The 16,276-nt window shown below is 44.9% G+C and overlaps 1 protein-coding gene across 4 annotated transcripts; it reads right to left on the bottom strand.

Moving 5' to 3' along the window:
* Positions 1-3,775: 3,775 nt before the first annotated feature.
* On the bottom strand, positions 3,776-15,945 carry SLC2A11 (solute carrier family 2 member 11). Of its 4 annotated transcripts, XM_054288947.1 has the most exons (13): positions 15,891-15,945; positions 14,692-15,124; positions 12,565-12,663; positions 11,914-12,074; positions 10,072-10,196; positions 9,250-9,379; positions 8,981-9,129; positions 7,685-7,872; positions 6,678-6,788; positions 6,090-6,191; positions 5,890-5,965; positions 4,896-5,023; positions 3,776-4,275 (listed from the first exon to the last, which is right to left on the bottom strand). In XM_054288947.1, exons 2-13 carry the CDS (start codon positions 14,710-14,712, stop codon positions 4,075-4,077), a joined length of 1,491 nt encoding a protein of 496 aa, XP_054144922.1. In that variant the 5' UTR covers positions 14,713-15,124; positions 15,891-15,945; the 3' UTR covers positions 3,776-4,074. The 4 variants fall into 4 exon arrangements, with proteins under 4 accessions (XP_054144922.1, XP_054144923.1, XP_054144924.1 ...); XM_054288948.1 differs by lacking the exons at positions 9,250-9,379; positions 10,072-10,196; positions 15,891-15,945 and having other exon boundaries at positions 14,692-15,144; XM_054288949.1 differs by lacking the exons at positions 12,565-12,663; positions 14,692-15,124; positions 15,891-15,945 and having other exon boundaries at positions 10,072-10,192; positions 11,914-11,988.
* Between the last annotated feature and the right edge of the window lie 331 nt (positions 15,946-16,276).

Here is a 16,276-nt window from a genome sequence, read left to right as displayed (position 1 = left end):
CTGGGGATATTCCTGCCAGCAACAGGAGAGTGATGCTGCTCCTCTTTACCTGGAATATTTCATGTTCAAACAATGGCTGCCAAGCTCTTCCAAGCCAGTTTCTAATCAGGGGAATGTCATTGCTTGAATGGGCATCAAACCTCTCCACACCAACTTGCATGCAAAGGTAGTCACACCCACGTGCAGTCTAGGTCTTTCCTGATGCTTTCATTGGCTACTGTGGAAAAAGTTCATTTTTATATGGAGAAAGAGGAGCCTGAGATTATATTTCAACACATCACTTTGTATGGGAATAAATCACACAGGACTCCACTTTATTCATGGTGGAAAAAGGCCATTCTTTATTCACATAACTCCTTTTTTATACAGTTTTACAGACCTCATGTGATACTCCAATTAGTTAATAGTTTTCTTGCTAATTACTTTTTTGGTTAGTAACAAGTTGTTATTCTCTATTGATTGGTCACTTAAACTCTCAGTGTCTACCTGCAGGGAGAGTTGTTTGTGAAACACAGTTTTCATTTTTCTATCTAACAGTGCAAAAACAGTTTATGCAGGAAAAGATTGTTATGTTAACAAATTGCTCACACCTGGACTGCTTTCACATGGGAACTTGCAAAATGCTGGCTTTGACAAGGCCAGCCACTGATTCCAGGAGAGCAGACTTGATTTTATGAAGCCTTTCTCTATGATTTTTCTACCTTAGTGCAACAATTTTGTTCTTTCACAGTGTTAACGCTCCCTTTGGTTTTTCTGAAGTTCTTGCTGTGTGGTTGTTGTGTTGGTTACTGATGCAGCTGGGGAGCTGTGTGCTCCTGTCAGGGCTCTGGGCGTGCTCTGGCAGGAGCTGGGGACAGGAGGAGCTGTGGGAGATGAGTAAAGGACAAGGAGGAAAGCACTGATGGAAGCCAAAGTCCAAGGACTGGTGCAAACTGGAGTGGGCTGCCTTGGACTCCTCAAGTGTTAGTCTGGGTAATCAGTGATCACATCCACAGGAAAAGTTCCAAAAGTTCCTGTCTGCTACCTTGAGCCTCAACCCAGAAAAGCCTTTTGAAGCCCTCCTTGGCCTGTGCATCCAGCTGTTGAGTTATCAGCTGACTGATAATTGACTCTTCAAGAGTAATGGTCAGTGGCTGAAAGTTCAAGTCTGTATCCCTATAATATATGGCAGATGCTGGGAAGGTTTAATGTCAGTTTGAAATCCTGACTGTAAAACCTTTCATTTTAGCCATAATTTTTGAAGGGCAGTGTCCAAGATGGTTCTGTTAAAAGGCTTTTACACGTTATTCAAACAGCTTAGGGGGGAATTCCCTCTCCTGGCGAGTGGCTGCCCTTGGTGGTTCCCCAGGCTGGGATGTTGTGTGTCCTTGGAAGAACCCCAACCCCAGCTGGGTGCAAGTGAGAGCTGGCTTGTGCAGAGGAGCAGTGTTTGAGGACAGCAGCAGTACTAGTATTCCCTAGTGTTGATGGTTATTAATTAATCCAACAGAGCACAATTATTTGATTTGCAAACAGTAATATCAGCTGTGAGTCTCTGAGGATCACTTTTCAAGATGTGGTTTTGCCTAACACTTTATATAAGAAAATGTGAACAAGTGTCATAGATTTCTCAGTTGAAAGTGTTTTAATTCAGTATCAATTAACCAACTTGTTAAATACTTCAATTAAAATTTAACAACTTAGACCAACTGAAATGCAACCACTGTTTGTGTTTGCTTAATCAGTTTATAGACCCCTGATTTCAGGCCACAGACAGAAAAAAAATGCTGAAAGTTGGAATTCATGTTTTCTGCTACATGTACTCACAGGACTGGCTCTAAAAGTCAGGAAGCGAGCAAATGTGTAAATGTGTAAATGTGTATCATTTCTGACCAAGCCTGTTTCGTACAGCCAGGAGCAGATGGCCTCTGTCCTTGCAGGGCTCTGGGAAAATGCTCAGTCCTGACTCATGGGAGTAGCCACAGCAGTGGCCAAGGTGAGCACCTCTGGACACTGGAGGACTTCTCTTTTCTCTGACCTTTATGCTCCTCTCCCTCAGCCCAGGCAATCTCCTCAGTCCATCCCTGCTTCCTACCCTGCAGCTCCCCCCGATCCACTTCCCTCTTTCCTTCCTCTGGTCCTCACCAAAGGAATTACAGAATATTTTGCCACCATCACGATGGTAGTGGCACTTTTTGCTTTTATTCTGTGTTTCATTCTTTCCCTCTGCTCCTCCCTGCTCTCTCCAAACTATAGTAATGGAAAGTATCTCTCCAGTTCCCAATTCTACGGAGTCCTGCTCTTGATTGTCTCGTCTTAAAATCCTGCATACTTCAAAATCTCAGTGTTTTCCAAGAGCAGAGGTAGCTGCTCTTGCTCATGTCTAGATATTAATGACTTCTAAAATAGCAACAACCACAAAGGAAAAAATGTTTCTTTTTTTTTTTCATACATTATAAAATTTGGGTAGTGAAAGAGTATCACGGACGTATTTTATGAAAAATCCTTTTGCTAGGATCTTTTCTCCTGAGAAGCTGAGAGGCCTCAGAAATGAAATGTAAACAATAATTATCTGCTGCTGTGGAATGCAACAGGTGAATCTTTGATTGGTCTCATGTGATTGTTTTTAATTAATGGCCAATCACACTCCAGCTGTCTCAGACTCTCTGGTCAGTCACAAGATTTTATTATCATTCCATTCCTTTTGATCCTTCTGATGAAATCCTTTCTTCTCTTCTTTTAGTATAGCTTTAATATATCATTTTCTTTTAATACAATATATATCATAAAATAATAAATCAGCCTTCTGAAACATGGAGTCAAGATTCTCATCTCTTCCCTCATCCTGGGACCCCTGTGAACACCACCACAAAAGAGTTCTTGCACAGATTCCTCTTCTGAGAAATATATCTGCTGCTCCACTCATGCCCAGCATGACAGTAATACACTCCAGAAACGTTTACATTCTTTTAATTCAAAAATGCTGCATTTTTCTTTAAAATATAGTTCAAAAATACACTGAAAGAAACTTTACCTACTTATTTTGCAAAGGTATTCTTCTTCATTGTAAACATAGCAGCACTGTGCCTTTCATACAAAGGCAAAAGAAAAGAGGTGGCTTGGTTATGACTTTGAGAAGAAACTGGGAGAAACTTAACAGTCAGGCCAGTGCCTGTGCAAAGCCAGGTTCAGTGAGGAGTGTTGCCCTGTTCTGTGTCAGGTTAACTGGAAAGAATCAATCTCACATCTGGGTCTTTGCCAATGAGCTCTATGGAGAGATCTGCAGAGAACACTGGGGTGTGACCTGCAGATGCACACCCAAAACAAGCCATGCTCTCACCATGCTTAACATCAGCACAGGTGCAGAACCCTACAAGATGCACCAGCAGTGTCCATGGGAGCAGAACAAATTAGAGAACTACTTGTCCTTTACAACATAGGACTGGAAGACAGCAAACAAGCCATGAAGAAAACCAGTCCAGAATAAATAGTCTGCAAAACAATGCCCAAAAGTCTGTTGTATAATAAGCCACTTAGCAAGTACTAGAAGCTTTCTTTCTAATCCATCTGTCACATGTTTTTATAGCTGAAAATAATTAACTGCTCACTATTGCTTAACAAGTAGGGATCAATTTGAAATCACTTAATAACAGAAACAACGGGAGCACCAAGACAAGGTACTGAAAATTTCATCTGGTGTCTGAAACCAGAATTTAATCGCATTAATTTCTGTGTTAGAAAGCCCAGATTCAGGGGCAAGGAAAGAAGGACTTCTGAGATGAAGTTACTGTTGAAGAAATTCTGAATAAGTTTTCTAAAGCATTACATGGTGTGGTATGATGATAAGAGAGTAAGGCATCATTCTGTCATTCTGATAAGGATTCTAAAATATGCATGTGTTACTACTAAAAGCTGAGAACAGATTATTGAACTTTTGCTTGGATTTATAGGTTCAAGTGTATGTTTTCAATATGAACTTAAGAACCTAAGAGTAATAGATTGTCTCTAACTTCTCTCTTTGTGTCCCTGCAAGGGCACAGAGCCACTGCTGAATTCATTGCAGAATTCCCCCAGATAGCATCTTCCATTCTTCTGCTACAATGAGGTGGTTTTGATCTCTTCAGGGCCTTTATAGAAACCTCCACGGGTCTTAGTTTTGAAGTTCCTTTTCCCAAACTCCTCCGAGATTTCCAGGAAGGATTTTCCCTTTGTCTCAGGAAGGAAAAACCAAACGTAGAGGGCAGTGCAGACACAAACCACAAGGAATGGGATGTAGCAGAAATGTGCTAGACTTTTCTGAGGAGGAGGAAAAAACAAGACAGTGTTGGTGACATTCTGTATGGTGACAGAAAGGCCACTAATCCCTCTTCCTGCCTGGTCTAAAGTCACCCAGGGAGTATTTCTGTGAATCCTGGTGAGAGCCTCACATGCCAGGATGCAACAGCTCCCCAGCATAGACTGGGAAATTTGACTTAGCAAGAACAGTATTTTAAAATGCCTTTTTCTGTCTTTCTCTCTCTATATAATTTTATATCACAGGAGCCCTCAGGAGGAAATAAGACAGGAATACTGTGGAGTTTTGCTCCCTCTTGCTTCAGGAATCACCTTAAGGAATACAGCCAGGGTCTGGCAAAGGGAAATTACATCACATGTTCTGTTCCAGCTGTTCTCAACTGAGGACAGATGAGGAATATTGATCATCCATCCCCCAAAGGATTCCACTCCCAACCTCAAATCAGAAATCACCACAGGGAACACGGAGAAAGTTTGGTTTAAAGGAGTTCTGGCCACTCTCCTCATAAAGATACTTTCCAAAGAAGTGCTATCTTGGTGCTTGCAATATTCTCTTTCCCTGTCCCTACCAGAGCCCCTCTCCTGCCCAGGGCACTCAGAGCTGCTTGGCTTTGGGAACGCACCACAATGAAGGGAAAGGCTGTTCCCACCACAAACAGGTTGAACCAGAGCAGGGAGCCACAGATCATGTAAGCAGCTGGTCGGGACATTTGATCAAAAACCTCTGTGGGCAGAACTCCTGTTACACCAGCTGGAAAAAGAAATGGCAGGAAAGTTAATCGTGTTGTTAACATTGCATTAAAAACAAGAGAGCACATCTTAACACGAAAACGCAACATGAAGTGTGAGAGGTGAATTTTTAGGTTAAATATTAAGGGACTGGGTAATTATTCAGGCTTTCTCATGTTAGAATGAGCTGCCAGGAAAGATTTTGTAATCCACATTATTCTTACCAGGACCCAACGGTGAGAAAGGCTTATAATTAATTCAACTCCATGGCACTGTAGGGACTGGGACAAGAAATTATTGCCAACTTGTGTGGCATGTGACACTGGCAGCTTGGTTCTATTCTTGCCTGCCTTCCTTCAAACTCATGTGAGCAAACAGTCTCACATCTCTATATTCACCATGCAAACATCCACAACATCCTGTGTATTGCCCACCCCCAGAAACTGGTGTATTCTGCCACAGAAGGGCACATTAGTAGGCTCACAGATAGATGTGGAAATTGTATCTGCAAGAAAATACTCAGATGGCATAGCCAACAATTTCTGGGATTAAAGTGAAGCATTAGAAATTCTGGTTTACAGACCTAATGGACTGGGCAGCAAATCAAAAGCTTGCCATCTATTTAAGCCAAGAATCACTTCCAAGTGCATTAGCCTAATAGCCAGGATGACTAAGGGGGAATATGACAGAGAGAGAGAAATGGGCACAGCCTGGCCCTGCACAGCACTGACTGACCAGGGGCACCAAACCCTGTGACACAGCCAGACAGCATCTGTTGGAGTATGCTTGGAGTATGCTGCAGCTAAAGAGGGCCTGAGAGTTTCCATAAGATGCCTGCACACATCTCCAAACCCCAAAAGTTTCACTGAAAACACTGAGGGAACTGACCTGGTCCGATTCCAAAGCTCAGGATATAGGCGAAAATGCAGGCCATGCTGAGATAAGGCATCCAGCTAATCTGAGTCTACAGCCACAGAGACCAATGGAAAACCAGTGAGGGCACTCATCTGCCACCACTGAACACCCCAGTCATACAAAAGGCAAAGCCCAACTCCATTCCACTTCAATAAGTGAGGAAAGTTTGTTACCTGCTGGCTCAGGGCGACCATGAAGACGATGGCCCAGGCTGCCATGAAGATGTATCCCCCCAGCAGCAGCGGCCTCCGACCAGCATAGTCTATGATCATGCTCTGCACACAGTGACACAGGCAAATAAAGCAAGATATTTAACCTGGCTTTATATTTCCTGCCTCTTTTCTCTTCACCTTTCAATACTCCATGCCTAGTTTGCTCTACAGTAACTTTCAGGATGTTTTCTGCTTCATAGCAAAAAAAAAAAAAAACTCAAAAGAAAGTTCTGGTGGCAGGAGTCAGGCAAGAAGGGTGATCAAGGGAGATAAGAATGTCCCAGCTGTACCTAAACTCTGCCACCATCCATATGAACACAAAGCAAGAGAACTACACTTGTTAGAGATTTCAGACAGTGATGGCAGTGCAATGTCTGAGCAAACAGCTCTGCATTAACCCCTCTGGCTGGGGGTGCTGACAGACAGCCTGGCTCCTGTGCCTAAAGGGCTTCCTTGGCATGAAAAGAAATGCAAACCCCAAGTTTGGAATTAACAGCCTCCTCCCTGCCAGCAGAGGCTGCAGTCAGCAGAGTGCACCGAGAGTCTCACACAAGTGACAGATGTGATCAGCTCACAGCTTCCCGTGCCGATTACAACATAGGGGATTTTGTCCTCAGGAATTCCAGCCTCTTGGAACACATAGGCTGCATAAAAATACATCTGTGAAGAGAAGAAAGGAGACAGCAGTAAGGGAAGACATCTGAAAATACATCCCATTGTTTTTCCTGAAGGGTCATGCAGAATGACCAGAGAGTCTATTTTGACAGCATCCTTTTGAATCCTCCCATAATGCACATGTGTATTTTGGGAACCAAACACCTTGTTGGGGAAGGTGAAACAGGAAAGCCTTATAAATATGATTGTCTGGCACAAGATTTTGAGAATATAGAAACTATAAGTGAGATTGAAATGAGAGCAAGCTTTGAGATCCCTCAGTTACTGAACAACTGGAAAACAGTGGCATGGCCAGCTGAAGGTGATCCCCTTTTGATGGAACAACACCCTCTGCTTGCAGACAGCTCCAAGGGCCAGAGCAGACCCTACAGCTTGGCAGAAGGGGCCCAAAGAGGAGTTTTTAGGGTTTAAAATGTAACACAGTATGGGAATGTAATGATTCTTATAGGCTGTATGTAAATGCTATAGGATTTGTATCTTGTACTAGATAGGTTAGTGAGAATGGGAATATTCAACACAAAAGATGATTTATTGTATTGTAACGAGAACTTAGCCCTCTTACCCCTTTTACTCTCTTATCTGTTTTACTTCCTCACTCTCTCACCCTCCCATCCTCTCTCCCCCTCTCTTCTCTCAGCCCTGCTCCAGCTGTGTTTGGCAGCTCCCAGCAGGGCCCTGCACCCAGGCCCTTTGCAATGAACCCCAAGTTCCTGTCCTGGCCCCAGAGATCTCTGCTCTCTGTCTGTCCCCACCGTCCCACCCCCGATGCTCCTACAACACCTGACATGTGAAGATCTCCACAGGCAGAGAGACACCATTCACTCCTCTCCTGCTGCCAGAATGTTGAGCCCCAGAGCCCCCAGCCCCCCCAGGCTGCTCACCGAGTCGTTGCCGCAGAGCTGCATGGCGCTGCTCAGCACCACGATGCTCACCAGCTGCCAGCGCTGCCCTGGGTTCTGGAACAGCTCCCAGGGGTTCTTTGCTCTCTGGCCTTTCACTGCAGCCTGCTCTGCCAGCATCTCCTCCAGCTCTGCACTCAGGTCATTGGTGCCTCTGAGCTTCTGCAGGGCTGCAAGGACAAGGGAAACTCTTAGCCCTGGGTTTTTTCTTCATTTGGCTGCTCTGCAGGGTGAGGGATGGAGCAGCAGGTGATGGCTGCAGAAAGCTGCAGGACAGAGCCTGTGTGACCGTGCTCACAGGGGTCTCAGGTTGAGGGAAGAGATGAGGATCTGACTCCATGTTTCAGAATGCTTGATTTATTATTTTATTATATATATATATTACATTTAAACTATACTAAAAGAATAGAAGAAAGGATTTTATCAGAAGGCTGGCTAAGAATAGAATCAGCAGCAATGATAACAAAGGCTCTGTCTCAGCTCTCTGTCTGAGCCAGCTGACTGTGATTGGCCATTAATTAGAAACAACCACAGAGACCAATCACAGATGCACCTGTTGCATTCCACAGCAGCAGATAATCAATGTTTGCATTTTGTTCTTGAGGCTTCTCAGGAAGAAAAATCCTAAGGAAAGGATTTTTCATAAAAGATGTCTGCCACAAGCCTGTGATCATGCTGTGACCTTCACAGAGTTTATCAGCTCTGTTGCAGCCCCTTGAAAGATTTGGGGGAAAGGGAGTGCAAATCCCACACCACTGTTTGACAAGTGAATATTTCCCAACTGAAATCAGTGCCATTTTAGCAGCCATGCTTCTGACTCAGATCTCAAGTGCCCTCCCTGGGGAATGCAGGCAATTAAGATGTTCTTGGTACACAGCACATATTTCCCACGAAATAACTCCAGCCACTCTGCATATGAGGATTTGTATGCCACAAATCTAACTAAATCCTTTAATATGAATTGGCTTTAGATTTGATCCTGAGCTCTTCAACCAGCATTTATTTCACTTCATAGTTACAAAACATTTGCCATTGTGAACACAAGTCTTACCTTTTGACCCTATTACTGTAGCAAATAAGCCTGTTGTAGGAAGATGCCTTTCAATTCCCTCAGTAGATCAAATAATTTTAAGATTATAGAATGTTCTTTAGTTTGAAAGGAGGAAGTGATCATATTTACTACTTGATATGAATCTTCCTACATGTAAAATTTGTGGCACCATTCCAAAAATGTCGGGGCCCAAGTCTCACATGAGCTAATAGTCACCCTAAACTCACCAGAGATGCAGGATTCTTTGTCTCCACGGTCGATCAGGAGATATCTGGGACTTTCAGGGAACCAAGGCAGAGCTGTGAGCTGGATCAGGGCAGGAACCACATTGCTTGCTAAAAGGAATGGCCAGCTCTCCTCCCCTCCCAGGAGCTCCCTGGAGAAAAACAAACAAACACAATTTACACAGGATTTTTACAACCTGGCAAATAGGGAGGGAGGTAAGGAAGGGAAGGAAGGAGAGGAAGGAAAGAGTGGGCTGCTTGCTTTACCTTACCTGAGCCCAACAACCTGCCCCAGCACCAGCCCCAGGGCTGTAAATGATGCAGAGGTCAAGGCCACAGCTCCTCTGAGCTTCTTTGGGGCACTCTCTGCCAGGTACATGGGCTGAATGTTCATGCTCACACCTGGGCAAGGCAGACAAATGCTGACCTCAGCTTGTGGGCAGAGGACACAAGAATAAATGCAGGCAGCACCTCTGGAGGCTGCCAGCTGCACTCTTCTGTTGCAGGCCTTGTGATAAATAATCTACCTGAGCTTCTTATTCCACCCAAACCTTCAATTTCACCCCTGTCCTTGTGTAACTAAACATTTCAATGTTCATCAGTAGCAGTGCATAATGAACCTGAAACCTGTCAGGGTCTCAGCCCTGTGGTCTTTTCAGCACCAAATCCAAGGTTATATGCAATGTTTCCCCTGACCTCCCCCTTTTGAGGGGAATATCATATTTTAAGTCCCTTATATTGATCATTCCCTTATACTGAAAATTTCCAGATTTTTCTACAAAAGCTTTTGTGGTGGTGCTCATGCTGGTGAGTGGCTGACATTCTTACAAGCAGATAGGGATCCATTTTCAGCTCAAATTTTCCCCATGCACAGAGATGCTTACATGTGGTACCCAAACCTCCTTGCCTGTGTATGCTTTAAGACAAAGCCCTTAGAAGCAAAGTATAAAATCTGTATATACAACTTCTTAATTCACTTACATATTTCTGGTCAGCCTAAAGGATTAATTGCTTTAACATCCTGGATCATTCCTACTTAAATATCTTCTGATTGTTACCACCTTCATCCTTCTATATTTCTCCTGTTGCCATACCTGCATTCACACCAGTAAGAAATCTGCTGAGCATGATCATTTCAAAGGACTTGGCCATCCTGCTGCACCCAGACAAGGCTGCAGCTATGATCACAAAGCCATTGTTCAGCAGCAGGGACATCTTCCTTCCAAGAGAAAACACAGTTGTGAGCACATGTGTGGCACATCAGCTCTGGCATAAACCCCTTTGTCACCCTGATTTTTGAAGATTTTCTAAATCTTCTGATGTTTACATTCTTGTAACAAATTTTCTCATGCACTTTATGTAAATAAGTTATTGTTTTGCATTCTTTTATGGAAGAGGAGAAATTTGATAGACTGTTGGTTTGTCCAGTGTCATTGGAGAGGTGGCACTGTCACCCTCCAATCCACTGCCACTTTTGGAAATCTATAAATGTTAGAGTCAGATAATAAACTTCCTTTTCCACCTTGAAACAGCAGTGTGTGCATTGTGTAATTTTGTGTCCTACAGTGACATCCCTTCCTGTGGCAGCTGCAGAGGGGCTGGAGCCCCCACAGAACCTCCTGGTGAACCCAGCCCTGCAGGAGGTGTCCCTGTGCCACCTCAGGGTGTCCCTTCAGGCTCTCTGAGGCCACCACCAGGTTCTCCCCCAGCCCCAGGGCTGAGTGCTCACACAAAATTCCCATTTGAATGGAGAGCAATATTCCCTCAGCAAGCCATGAGCGTTTTGGTCTGCAAGTGCTAATTTGTTAAAACAGGCATTTTTCATGTAATACTGTAATTGTTGTGAAACTTTGACAGAAAGTTTTCATGTGTCCCAGGAGAAATTTCTGCTGAAAACCAGGGGAAAAAAGAGAACTCTATTGACCCTTACTGTTATTATTGCCAGAAATTCTCTCTAGTCCCTGCTCACTGCTTTACCAGTCGTTGTTTCTCTTATTTATGATGGAATATGATTTTATTCCAAAGTAGTATACAGGGTGAAATCTCAAAAATGGAATGGATTAAGGAAGCCATATCCTTCCAGGTCTTCATAACCATGAAATTAGTAAGTCATGGGACCTCAAACCATAATGGGCTCTCCTTCATCATACAAGAGGAGCAAACCAAAGTGATAGCAGATAAAGGAAAATCTTGGGGTCAAGAGACAGGGAGGCAAAATCTAATTTCCTATTAATTTATGTAATTTATGTAGGTAACACTGGTTGGTTTGGTTTTGTTTGTTTTTTTTTTTCTGAAGAGATCTGGGGATAGAGCTGTGTATGAAAGATGCATGAGGTAAGACAGATACTTTTCAGAGACTCAAGCACAGAGTAAAAAAGTCCCACTGTGGAGATTTAATGAATACTTCCTGAAATATTTCAGACCAAAATGTGGCTACACAACCTGTGAGACATGAGGAGCTGGGATGCAATCACTGCTCTTTGCAAGCACCCTCTGCTTTTCTAGTGTCATCCCCACAGTTTATTTTGAAGACAAATCCTTAGTCTGATCCATTATCATTGTGATATTCATTATGATACCATCCATTATGACATGATATCATTATGGTATCATCCATTATGATATAACATCATTATTATATCATCCATTATGATTTCCCATTTAAAAGCATGGCAGAGAACTGGGCACAAAAATGATAGAGATTATGTGAGTGGGTACTGTGGTAAGGAGCTGAGCTGAAATCCTTGTAGCCCCTCAGCTGGGCTGGAATGATGAGAAGATAATGTGGGGAAAAAACAGTTCCCCACTGAGTTTTGAGATATTCAGATATTTGAGATATTATTTTTAACCACAGTGGGTGTTTTGCTGTAGGGATCCTAACTCCTCTTGGACTAAGGGAAGCTGCAAAGCTTAAATTAAACTGCAGCACCTCTTACCTGCCCAGCATGATGGCCATGGGGCCAGCAGCCACAGCCCCAATGAGGCCTCCCAGAGGGTAGGCAGAGACAGTGAAGGACCAGAGCAGCAGCACCGTGTTGCTCTCCAGGGGAACCCCCATGCGCTCCAGCCAGGTCGTGTTCATGAACACCTGGATGTACTGAGAGAGGGGAAGGACACAGAGAAATGCTCTCTTATTAATAAATCTATTTATCCTGTGTTTATGCTTCCAATCTCCTCCAGCTCTTAGATGTGTTTTTAATACAGAATTTAGGGTGTAAAACTGTTGCTGTTGAAAAGTTGCAGTTGGTTTATATCTCTATGTGGTTATTTTTGATAATTTAAAAATTCATTTCATGGGTCTCACTTTCAATCTAAAGGCAAAAACCAACTTCAAAGGATGCAGGTTGAAAAATTCTAGAATTTGATTTTGCTAAAGCAGTTGAAACAAAGCTTTTGAATAAACTTGTGACACTAGATCCTGCTCAAGGGTGGCTTTTGACAGCCAAGTCCTGTGCTCTGGATGTGAATTACACAGAGAGAACCACACATCCCTGCTTTCTGTCCCTCAGCAGCAGCCTACAGATTTCCAGGGGCACCCACTGCCGCCAGGGGCTGTCAGGGCAGGCACCCAGAGCTGCAGTACTTACTGAGGCTGGGGCATTGATGATGGAGATGTTGTACCCATACTGGAAGGTGCCTCCAATCCCAGCAGCACAAATTGTCAGGATCAGGATCTTGTTCTGGAGCTGAAGAAAAGGGGCAGACAGTGGGTGGCTTCCTTGTACAGAATAAACTGACTCAAAAGACATTGAGGCTTTGAGCTGGGGGATTTTCCCATGGCCATGGATAGCCAATGCATTTGGCACTCCTTGGTGTGCTGTTATTTCCATCCTTTCATGATAATAACACACATTTTAGATTAGAGTGTCTTTCCTGTGATGCTGCACTTGTACAGAGCAATGTTTAGCAGTCTGTAATTGTGCATTCAGCATTATGAGACAGATGAAATGTGTGACAGGCAGTGGGTTCAGGTGTCCTTGGGGACACTCCTGCTCACATTGCCCAGGGACAGCACTGCTGAGCCTTGGGAAGCAGGGCAGGGGCTGCCTCGTGTGGCACCACAGGATCAGTGCTGCTATAAAAGTCAGGGCTCTTGACTTTTGAAGGGTGCAGAACAAGCTGTCCTGGCTGGCCCAGCTCTGCAGCTGACAGCAGAACCACACAGCTTCTTTCCACTATTTTGTGCCTGTGCCTTTGGCTTCCCCACCTGCAGGTGAAATCCTGTGACAGGCAAGATGTGCCCTGTGCCAGTGGTCACAGGGCTTTCAGGATGAGGGGAGAGATGAGGATCTGACTCCAGATTTCAGAAGGCTTGGTTTATTATTTTATGATATATATATATATTACATTATAACTATACTAAAAAGAAATAGAAGGGAAGGTTTCTTTTCAGAAGGCTGGCTAAGAATAGAATGGAATCTATAACAAAATTCTGTGGCTCAGACAGAGAGTCCAAGCTATCTGGTCTGTGGTTGGCCATTAATTGTAAACATCCAAGATGGCCCCATCACAGCCACACCTGATGCCTTCCACAGCAGCAGATAACCATTGCTTACACTTTGTTGCTGCAGCTTCTCAGCAGGAAAACCCCAAGAAAAGGATTTTCACAGAAGATGTCTGCGACAGTGCCCTGAGGGAGTCCTGGGACTGGGAGCTCTGTTCCACATCCCAAGACCACTCTGAGCATTTTGGGGGCCCCTGGTTTTAGCCTGACACCTCCTGCCCAATGTTCTGGGTGGCCCGAGGCCAGGATGGCCTTTGCCAGCCCCTGCTTAAAAACCCCTCCCACTGGGAAAGCTCTGGTGCCACATAAAGAGCCCATGCTCAGGCTCGGCTGTTTGCCAGCCAGTGCAGGGCACCTCAGGCCAGACTGTGTTTTGCTACATGAATACGACCCCAGTCACCCTGAGAACTTAAATAACCCAAAGCTGAGAACCTCTTTCTGCTTTACCTGCTCATTTTCTCCTTACAGAGCTGTCCAGCAGAGAAAAGGAAATTTTGCTGTAGTCTCACAATATCTCTAAAACCACAAATTCAAATAATCTTGGATTTTTCCCTTTTCTCAAAGTGTTTTCCTTTAAATACCTTCCATACCAGCCCGAGACAGGGTGTCCTCCAGGACAGAAATAAAACCAGACTATTCCAAGCCTGCAGCAGGAGGAGGCTGAGCTCTCCAGCCCCAGCTAGCAGCAGATCCTTTTCACTTGCACTTTCATGGCTACACCACCTCCCTGTCCTGTTACTCAGAACTGAGCTAAGGATTGGGAACCTCATTATCCTCGTTCTCCAGGCGAGTTTCCTCTCCCTACAACAGCACATTTCTTTTTCATTAACAATGTCTAGGAATACACCACTCCTGCTCATTTCCCTGCTTTCATTATAAAACACATCCCCTACCAAGCCGTGTGTCACAGAGCTCTTTACCGCCCATGAGCTGAAGCAGAAGGGTTTGCTTCTCCCTTCAGGGGCCATCTCTGTGCCCAGAGCTGAGCTGCATTTACAGAGGGACATTCCCAAGCCTGGTGCTGCAGTGCTTTCCCAGCCCCCGTGGTGGTGTGCGGCTGCCAGGAGAGCCATTACTCTGCAGCTTTACCCCAAGGACTGCATGAACCGGAAAATTAATTCTAGGCAAACCTGACAGTATTACACAGCCTTATAAAAATTCAAATTAAAAAAAATATCTGTCAATAAGAACAGTAAAATAGATGTTTTACCAATCTCTGCAGCTTGTCCATCCTCTTTCGTAGGTTTTCCTCTGTCTACCAAGGCTCTGGTACTCTCAGGGTGCTCTGAAGGATTATGTAAATCTCCAACACAGGAATGTGTATTTAGTCAGCCATTACGTTAGGATAAGACACTTGATTTGTCAGGTGCTTTGCCAGCTGATTTACATTCCCAAAACTGAGCTGCACGTTCATTAGCACGACAGTTCAATCCGTTTTGTTGAAAGTCCATGCCAGTCCAAGGAAATGATTCTCCAAGATCCAGACCTGTCTAAACCCTCCTGAAGGCCAGTGTGGTTTACAACCTCAATTCCTTTCGGAGCATCTGGCACAGCTACCACTGTCACCTCTCTGACTGAGTGTGATCAAAGCAGAAATGAACTACAATTTTTTTCCCCTGACTGTATTTGTCCTGGAACACAATCTAGAAAGGCAAACCAGACAATTTCCTGTTACAGTGTGTTGCAATATCCTCTTTCACCTATCCCAGCCCCCTAGGTGTGGCAATGCCTTCTCCCTGCCCCTGATGAGAGCTGCCCATCAATCTCAGCGGGCCAACAAGAATCGTCTGATTGGCCAAGTTCAAAAGATGCCCCTCAGCGCCGAGGTCATTGGTCTGTCCAGATGTCATTGTCCCCTGAAACTCCCCCCCTCACACCTGGTTGGTGGCTCACCTATCCCTTCCCTCCCCCTGCCCTTGGGCTTTAAAGGACCTTGAGACCGTGCAGTCGGGATTCTGTGGAGCTGTTACCAAGATTCAGCCATCTGTGACCCTGGAATAAAAGTCTGGATTAAACCCTCCGCAGAATCTGTCTCTTTTTCCTCTTCACCTCGCCTACAGCCTTTCCACCGGAGGTAAACTGAGTTTCTACCAAGCCTGGACTTGTTCCAGTGCCTAGCTGCAGCATCCAGCCAACCAAAAGTGTCTGTGGGGTGAAACACCACACACCCAGCCAACCAAAAGTGTCTGTGGGGTGAAACACCACACACCCAGGCAGCCAAAGGTGTCTGTGGGGTGAAACACCACACACCCAGCCAGCCAAAGGTGTTTCTGGGGTGAAACACCACAGCTGCCACCTTTGGCCCAGCAGCAAGGGCCAGAAGAGCCCAGGCACGACCCACCCGGTAATAATGGGATTTAATTCATTTCCCTTGGTGCCATCAGTGACAGGAATGAATGAAGCCCAAACCTGGTTATCCAAGGCCTTTCCCGGTGCTCCTGGCTGTGTCCTGGTGGCAGAGAGGCAGTGCAGGTGCTGCTGGAAAGTCTGTGTATGAATGCACAGAAGGCTGTGCTCCTGCTCCTTCTCCTGTGTTCATTCTGTGTCCTGGTGACAGATAGGCTGCTGCTGGAAAGGCTGTGCATGAAGGCTGTGCTCCTGCTCCCTCTCCTGTGCTCATTCTGTGTCCTGGTGGCAGATAGGCAGTGCAGCTCTGTGCTCCTGCTCCTTCTCCTGCTCCCTCCCCACAGCCTGGCACAGAGCAGACAGCCACGCCTGGAGCTCCTGTCAGCTACAGCAGACAGCAGTGACAGCCTTGCTTCTTTCTATGGAACAGAAAGGCCCTCCCTGGCAGG

This window comes from Melozone crissalis, unplaced genomic scaffold, assembly GCF_028551555.1.
Source record: "Melozone crissalis strain CALT ecotype California unplaced genomic scaffold, PUWL_Pcris_2 ptg000063l_1, whole genome shotgun sequence".
Classification (NCBI taxonomy): Eukaryota; Metazoa; Chordata; class Aves; order Passeriformes; family Passerellidae; genus Melozone; species Melozone crissalis.
This window is presented reverse-complemented; position numbering and strand designations above follow the sequence as displayed.

Coding starts and splice junctions, on each gene's coding strand:
- SLC2A11 (XM_054288947.1), bottom strand. CDS start 14,712: ATGGACAAGCTGCAGAGATTG. Junction 10,197..11,913: donor ATGGCCATCATGCTGGGCAG/GTAAGAGGTGCT, acceptor TTCTCTTGGAAG/GAAGATGTCCCTGCTGCTGA. Junction 5,966..6,089: donor TGGTCGCCCTGAGCCAGCAG/GTAACAAACTTT, acceptor CTGTGGCTGTAG/ACTCAGATTAGCTGGATGCC.